Genomic DNA, 8,887 nt, shown 5'->3' on the forward strand with positions numbered 1-8,887 from the left:
ATTTATAAAATCCGGACCGATTGGATTGCCCAGAACTTTTAATATGCGGACATAGTTTCCAGAGAGCCGCTGCAAAAGAGCGCACATAAGAAGGTTGGTGTTTGGGGCTGTGATCTGTATGTTATTTAAAATCCTTAATAATGAAGACATATTTAAAGTGCAATATTGATTATGTGAGTTTATTAGGAAAAAAATAATTAATGTTCAGGCAAGCAGAACAATTTATTTTAACTTTTTTTATTTTACCTAAAACAGAGAGGCTCTAAAGTGTTTTTTATTCGAATTTTTGATTAATTGGGGACGGCATGGCGAAGTTGGTAAAGTGGCCGTGCCAGCAATTGGAGGGTTACTGGTTACTGGGGTTTAATCCCCACCTTCTACCATCCTAGTCACGTCCGTTGTGTCCTTGGGCAAGACACTTCACCCTTGCTCCTGATGGCTGCTGGTTAGCGCCTTGCATGGCAGCTCCCGCCATCAGTGTGTGAATGTGTATGTGAATGGGTGAATGTGGAAATACTGTCAAAGCGCTTTGAGTACCATGAAGGTAGAAAAGCGCTATACAAGTATAACCCATTTATCATTTATTTATAATTGAACAAAAACAATCAATAGATTACTCAATAACTAAAACAGTCATCACATACAATATATATACTGTACACTATATCTGTAAAAGGTTTATGTAGCTATGTTATGTTTATATTAGGAGTGTTAAATTAAATGAGTGAACACGTGTGACTAATCACAAAATCGATTGCATTAATCATGCATCAACACAGATTAATCACCCAATCTATTTTGACCGCACATAATCCTCTACTGATGGTTATCTGAAAGGTGGTGTGGGTCGTTATACAGTCAGTGATCTGGTCAGTGCATACGTGGCAAATTTTACTTAAATAATACACCCTATTGGGATTTTAGATAACACAATTAGCACGTTTTGAGCAAATTAATTATGAATATTTAGTAAAACATTTTTTTAAATGTTGCATTTTTGTGTCAAAATATTAGTTGTTTTTTTTTTAAGTTGATTTAAATTATGCGAGCAAGTAATTTACAAATGACAAAGTCTTATTAAAACAATAATTTGACAGCAAAGTTTATATAGTTATAACATACATCTTAACATGTTTTTACACTTGTACGACAGTAGTTTTCAAATTAGGGATGAAACAATATGAACATTTCATATTACGGTCATCGTGATCAAAATTATCAGTTATTGTTGAATGTGTTAAAAAGAAGAAATACCTTGAGATATTTAGATTTGTTACAATAACTAAAATATACCTACTGTTAGAAAGCCCACTATTTTGCATGTTTTATGTTCTAAATTGTTCCATGCGTTGTGATGTCCTACTCTGTTCAGCGATCATTGAACGCACCGTAAAAACACCTTTGTGTTACTCTGCGCTAAGAGCACACAGCTTGTTGGTTCAATGTACACAATTGAACATTTTAGTTGCTTCGACAGCAATGTGCTTAAGTTTAGATTGGGGTATGCCATTTCTTAATGGGGAAACATTTTAATGTTTCGAGCTGATACCAGTCCATCTGTGAGTTTATCAAAGTGCGGCTCTTAATCGCGGTTTTTCAATAATTTTAATTTAAAAACGGCAATACTAACCACGCAGAGTTTTACCACGGTTATCAGTAATAGTTTATCATTACATCCCTGATTCAAATGTACTTTTTGTCAATAAACATATGTGTGTTGAACTTGTTGCTCTGTAATGTTTAATTGTAAGGCATTACATTGTAATGATGGATAGATAGATAGATAGATAGATCTTTATTGTCATTGCACAAGTACAACGAAACTTTGTTTTCAGCACAATACACAGTCATACCTATCTATCTAATGTGTCACATTGTTGTGGGGAATGTACTGTATGCATGTATAACTATTTGAAAAATGAAACATTCACAGGAAGCTCATCCTTTCAAAGATGCATCATGCGCATGTGTTGCACAATGTAAAGGTGTGTTGGAACCAAATGAGTCAGACCGCCTTGTAAATATCTGCCATGTGTTCCAGGTGTCATGTTTAAAAAAAATAAATAAATTGCACTGTACTGCGCTTCAAGACATATACTAGACATGACTAATGTGAATGAATCAGGGCGAAGTGGCAAACTAAGACACTTTATCAATAGTGATCAGTGACTGTGTGTGAAGTGGCTGTGAAGAACTTGACACTTGTACTAACTAATCAGTATTTGAGTACTCAATCTCATCAAGGACAACACACAACTACACTATTCTATAACATTTTGCCCTAAATGGAGCATGTTCAAGCATTGAAATTGCTCAATAAAGTAGAACTATCAATACTAAAGTAGTATTGATAACCAGTGAGACCAAACCACTGTTCAGAGTGGCTAAGCCTCAGGAAGCATTACTACAGTAGGTAAGGTTTTGTTATAGCCCCATTCCTGTGAGAATCCTGCATGTGACTGCGTCATTAAGGAGCGGGACTATCCAGGACTCGGTGCAGTGTGCTCAAACAACCACCAGGTAGCTTATGTGAGCAGATAATACTGCATCATCTCTTTCGCTTTGTGACTTAGGTCGGTAGTGCGTTCTTCATTCACACTTTAAGTGAGGGATGAGGGAAAAACAAACCCAGATCCACTGTATACGGAGTTTAAAGGTGACTAACGGTGTTATTTCATGTCTAGAGGGCTCTCATAATGTTAAACAACATATTTAGAATTAAATAAACCGGTTTTTTTAGTTGTAAAAATCTGATTAATAATGAATTATTCCTATTTTGCGGAAATTAATTTATCGCAGTAATGTGTGGAACCAATTAACAGCGATATACAAGAGACAACTGTAAATGTTCAGTTGTTTGATAATATTTATCTTTTTTTAAATGTCAAATTCTACACTGAGCTGTTAATGATAACTGTGCTGTTTAGTTGTTATATATTGTTTTCTTACATTTGCAAGTATGCAATAATTTCAGTTTGTCGTAGGTGTGTAGTCGGGAAGTAGTCTTTGCAATTAAGTTGAATGTAACAGTGAGTGTAGTCCAGAGGTCGGCAACCCGCGGCTCTTTGATCACTCTGATGCGGCTCAGCTGAATACTTGCCCCCCCCCACCCCCCCCCGATTTTTCCGGTAGGTTTCCGGATTTCAGTGCCTCTCCCGAAAATCTACCGGGGCAAACATTCTAAAATTTTCACCCGGACAACAATATTGAGGGCGTGCCGTGATGGCACCGCCTTTAACGTCCTCTACATGTCGTCGCGTCCGCTTTTACACCATGCTATCTGCGTGCCGGCCCAGTCACATGTAATATTCGGCCTCTGCTTACACACGTAAGTGACTGCAAGGCATACTTGGTCAACAGCCATACAGGTTACACTGAGGGTTGTGATATAAACAACTTTAACACTCTTACTATGTGCCACATTGTGAACCCACAACAAACAAGAATGACAAACACATTTCGGGAGAACATCCGCACTGTAACACAACATAAACAACATAACAAATACCCAGAATCCCATGCATCCTTAACTCTTCCGGGCTACATTATACACCCCCGCTACCACCAAACCCCGCCCACCTCAACCGACGCACGGAGGGGGGGCGGTTTGGTGGTAGCGGGGGTGTATAATGTAGCCCGGAAGAGTTAGGGATGCATGGGATCCTGGGTATTTGTTCTGTTGTGTTACGGTGCGGATGTTCTCCCGAAATGTGTTTGTCATTCTTGTTTGGTGTGGGTTCACAGTGTGGCGCATATTAGTAAGAGTGTTAAAGTTGTTTAAACAGGCACCCTCAGTGTGACCTGTATGGCTGTTGAACAAGTATGCCTTGCAGTCACTTACGTGTGTCTGCAGAAGCCGCATACAACATGTGACTGGGCTGGCAAGCTGTTTGTAGAGGGCGCTAAAGGCAGTGCCATCATAGCATGCCCTTATTATTGTTGTTTGACGGAAAATCAGCAGACATTCGAGAGAATAGTTGCTCTGAAATTCGGGAGTCTCCCGGAAAAATTGGGAGAGTTGGCAAGTGTGATGCTGTCAAGCGGCATTCATATAAAACTCGCGGGCCGCACTAACATTACATTTTCATATTAAGGTGCGGGCCGCGTGTCTGACACCCCTGGTTTATACATAACACAAAGCAAAAAAAAACTTTGTATGCAGTGTTATTTCATTTTAAATTTCAAAAGAGTTTTGTGGCTCCCATTGTTTTCTTTATTTTGTGAAACGGGTCAAAATGGCTCTTTGAGTGGTAAAGGTTGCCGACCCCTGGTGTAGTCCTTTGTTAAGCCATATAAGGGGTTTATACTGTGTGTAATGTACTTCTTACTACAGATCGACAAATAAGTTTTTCAGGGCCGGTACTGATTATTAGTAGTCAAGGTCGATAACTCGTTTGGGGCTGATATTCATTTGCAGTAAAAGTTTTTTTAAATATGAATAATCAGTAAATAGCAGGACAATGCTTTAAATAGTTGTTTTGAACATTATTTTTAAAGGAAACGTTGGATCACTAGTGACATAATGTTTTATGAGGCGCTAATGTTGTGGTTGGTTTAGCACTAAATAACATCAAGGCATTCCACGTACAACTTTACTGCGCGTGTCAGAGGAGCATCAACATTTGCATTGCAAAATATGATAAATCGTTAGGCTCCAGCACCCCCCGCGACCCCAAAAGGGACAAGCGGTAGAAAATGGATGGATGGACGGTTAAATAAATTGGTAAAAATATGGGATTTCTCTATAAATCACAATAACTCACCATCTACTTAATTTTATAGCGGTTTAGGGAGTTAATACATTGTAAGGTTTTCTTGTGAGGAACCACGGAATATTGCAAACATTTAAATAAAACTAATTCTGGGCTCCTTCACACAGTTTATAGATGAGACATTTTTCAAGTTGGCTAATATTTATTCCTCAATGTCACAAAACGTTTGCGAATGCTGCCTCTTTTTCTTCTTTACTTATGGACTAAGTCCCCAATTTGTCTATATATTGACACAAAGTTGGGATTTATGTCAGATTTTATATATAAATATATGTATATATATATATATATATATATATATATATATATATATATATATATATATATATATATATATATATATATAATATATATATATATCATCCTCTTCATGTCCATCCATGTATGTCGCATTGTTATTTGATTGAATCACGGAGCGTTACTCTCGCCACGCCCCTTTGATGAGTCCACACTGCGAGTGCTGCGGGTGGAGGCTTGATCGATCGTTGCAGTAGCGAATCAAACAAAACTGAACCACTAAGATGGACAAAAACTGGATTTCCCGGAAAAAATATGAACGTTTTGAAAGCTTAGCAGGAGAGACATACAGTGTGCAAACGACTAACACTGCACGAGGAAGGAAAAGTGAGGGGGTGTAAAAAAGGCAACTCTTCACAAGCAGGGCAAACTGGCTGGTGCTTGGACATGATTTATAAAGCTGAGATAGGCTCCAGCACCCCCCGTGACCCCAAAAGGGACAAGCAGTAGAAAATGGATGGATGGATACTTGACTAATTATTTTTTAAATACTGGTCATTTATGTGATCGGATTATGTTGTTATTGTGTATCTGTGTTGGCCCTGTGATGAGGTGGCAACTTGTCCAGGGTGTACCCCGCCTGCCGCCCGGATGCAACTGAGATAGGCTCCAGCACCCCCTGCGACCCCGAAAAAGGGACAAGCGGTAGAAAATGGATGGGTGGATGTGTAATTGTTAAAAAAATAAATAAAAAAAAACAGTAAAAAGAGGCTGATATCGGTATACGTGAAAATGCCAAATATCGGCGGGAATAATCGGTCGATCACTACCAGCGGTGTGATGAGGTGGCGACTTGTCCAGGGTGTACCCCGCCTTCCGCCAGTGTGCAGCTGAGATAGGCTCCAGCACCCCCCGTGACCCTGTAAGGCAGTGTTTTTCAACCACTGTGTCGCAGCGCACACGTGAGATACAATCTGGTGTGCCGTGGGAGATTATCTAATTTCTCCTATTTGGGTTAAAAATATTTTTTGCAAACCAGTAATTATAGTCTGCAAATGATGTGCCGTTGTTGAGTGTCGGTGCTGTCTAGAGCTCGGCAGAGTAACCGTGTAATACTCTTCCATATCAGTAGGTGGCAGTCAGTAGCTAATTGCTTTGTGGATGTCGGAAACAGCGGGAGGCAGCGTGCAGGTAAAAAAGTGTCTAATGCCTAAACCAAAAATAAACAAAAGGTGAGTGCCCCTAAGAAAAGGCATTGAAGCTTAGGGAAGGCTATGCAGAACGAAACTAAAACTGAACTGGCTACAAAGTAAACAAAAACAGAATGCTGGACGACAGCAAAGACTTACTGTGGAGCAAAGACGGTGTCCACAATGTACATCCGTACATGACAATCAACAATGTCCCCACAAAGAAGGACAAAAACAACAGAAATATTCTTGATTGCTAAAACAAAGTAGATGCGGGAAATATCGCCCAAAAGGAAGACATGAAACTGCTACAGGAAAATACCAAAAAAAGAGAAAAAGCCACCAAAATAGGAGCGCAAGACAAGAACTAAAAAACTACACACAGGAAAACAGCAAAAAACTCCAAATAAGTCACGGCGTGATGTGACAGGTCGTGACAGTACACCTACTTTGAGACAAGAGCTATATTGATGCATTGTTGGTTATGGTTTAAAGTCAATATCCAACAATTTCGACAACGACTTTTTACTGTCCACTAAGTTTCATTTTTTAAATGATTTCTGGTGGCGGTGTGCCTCCGGATTTTTTCAACGCAAAAAATGTGCCTCGGCTCAAAAAAGGTTGAAAAACACTGCCGTAAGGGACAATCGGTAGAAAACGAACGGCTGGATGGGTTTGATGGCAACACGGGTCGCAATTTGGATTACCACATTTAAAGTACCAATGATTGTCACACACACACTAGGTGTGGTTAAATGTGTCCTCTGCATTTGACCCATCCCCTTGTTCACCCCCTTCGAGGTGAGGGGAGTAGTGAGCAGCAGCTATGCCGCGCCCGGGAATAATTTTTGGTGATTTAACCCCCAATTCCAACCCTTGATGATGAGTGCCAAGCAGGGAGGTAATGGGTCCCATTTTTTATAGTCTTTGGTATGACTCGGCCGGGGTTTATATAACATTTGGAGGCGTTGAATTCGCCATGCGAAACCGCTAATGCTAATCAGTAGCATGTATATGGAAAACTCATTGTAAATAAGCATCAAGCTCACACCCTAGTTCTGAGTTTTAATTAATTAAGTGAATACACCTGTTTGCCCGCCAAGTGCTTGAAAAGAAGCACTTTTTTTTTAAACAAAGGTGATGCAATATGGCACAGTTTGATTTTACAGGAGGGTTGTTTAGTGGACATTGAGCCGTCAAAAAGCGTACAGTTAATGCCATCGTGTAATAGTATAAACAATAAATGCAAAGTGATGTTACTACAACGTCCATTGTCAGCCTTTTATGTTGCGGAGAAAGTCCTTGTGTGTACTCACCAAGGCTCGGAGAGAGGACTCGTCCAGGGCAGCGTAAGTCTCCATGGAGGTTTTGGACATGTTACCGGACTCAGGTGAGGTGAGGTGAGGAGACTCTTCTTCTTCTTCTTCTTCTTGACTTCGGACCTAACTGCACCACCTGCTCGACTCTTTGAATTTTCTCTTCTTATTTCTCGAGAACCCACTGTAAAAGTTGGGCTTATTAAAAAATAAAAGTGACGCTACTTAAGGCGAGGACATGTTGCTGGTAGCGAGTGGAAGTAAGTAAGGAGTTACTGTAGTAAAGTCAGCGGGGAGACGTTGGCTGCTTTTTGAACCGCACAATCAGAGTGGAAGGTGCAAGCCCCGCCCTCCGGTGGGCCGGCGGCCTTTCCCGGCTCGCATTTAAAGCGCGCCCCTCCTCGAAGGGAAGTGTTTGGGAGGTGATTAGTGTCCCTAATCCTGCTTTGCCTGCTTACTTTAATACCGCTATTAAAAGAGGGGAACATGCTCTTTGAGGTCCAGTAGATTACTGTACGTGTAAAATAAACATTTACAGAGTGAGACGGGATTTAAAAAAGGACATAAGCTCACCCAGACTGCACCAAAATGCATTAATGGGTATGTTTACTTTATGGGTACATTTAAATGATCTCCAAAGCCAAACAGGAAATAAAAGTCCTTACAATGGTGAAAAGAGTAAAAACATTTAGAATTCTTTTTTTTTTTTACTCAATAAAAATGTCAAACGTATATTTTTGTAAATTTTGACCCGTTTTTAGCTAATTATGTTGCAGGTTTAAAATGAGTAACTGTAATACAGGGGTGTCAAACGTAAGGCCAGAGGGCCGGAGCAGGCCCGCGGACAGGTTTTATCCGGCCCGCGGGATGAGTTTGCTAAGTATAAAAATTAACCTGAAATTTTTGAATGAAACAAACAGCTGTTCTAATTGTGTCCACTGGATGTTGCAACTGCAATTCTTTGTATCTTTTTAGATTATGCTATATATGTACAAAATAAATCACATGTTAGTACGGTTATCAGTCGAGGAAAATTATCAAACTACATAAATAACATACTGTAATTTGATTTTGATATAATTTTTTTCATCTTGATGGATTGAAAATGAACACCAATGAGTTGACTGATGAACATTATCACATAATTTATTCAGAAAATATAAATAACTACAAATAAAGATAGAATACTATTAACCGCAACATGTAAGTGTAAAAAAAACCCAACAACGTTATGATTTGTACAATTTCAGAATGTGCTTGTTCTATTTTAACAACAAAAACAATCTGAAGTAGTCCTTATTTTTAAGTTATCGTGCTGTGATTTTACCAGTCCGGCCCACATGGGAGTATATTTTTGTCCATGTGGCCCCCC

The 8,887-nt window shown here is 39.5% G+C and overlaps 1 protein-coding gene across 6 annotated transcripts in view; it reads right to left on the bottom strand.

Moving 5' to 3' along the window:
• smtnb (smoothelin b) overlaps positions 1-7,875 on the bottom strand; it is an 84,537-nt gene extending 76,662 nt beyond the window's left edge. For 3 of the 6 annotated variants that reach the window (XM_062051389.1, XM_062051388.1, XM_062051391.1), the window contains exon 1: positions 7,516-7,875. In XM_062051389.1, coding sequence (XP_061907373.1) covers positions 7,516-7,575 — 60 coding nt within the window. In that variant the 5' untranslated portion in view covers positions 7,576-7,875. The remainder of the gene's footprint in view (positions 1-7,515) is intronic. The other 3 variants (XM_062051392.1, XM_062051390.1, XM_062051394.1) reach the window with 2 other exon arrangements.
• Between the last annotated feature and the right edge of the window lie 1,012 nt (positions 7,876-8,887).

The sequence above is a fragment of the Entelurus aequoreus genome, linkage group LG06, assembly GCF_033978785.1.
Source record: "Entelurus aequoreus isolate RoL-2023_Sb linkage group LG06, RoL_Eaeq_v1.1, whole genome shotgun sequence".
Taxonomy (NCBI): domain Eukaryota; kingdom Metazoa; phylum Chordata; class Actinopteri; order Syngnathiformes; family Syngnathidae; genus Entelurus; species Entelurus aequoreus.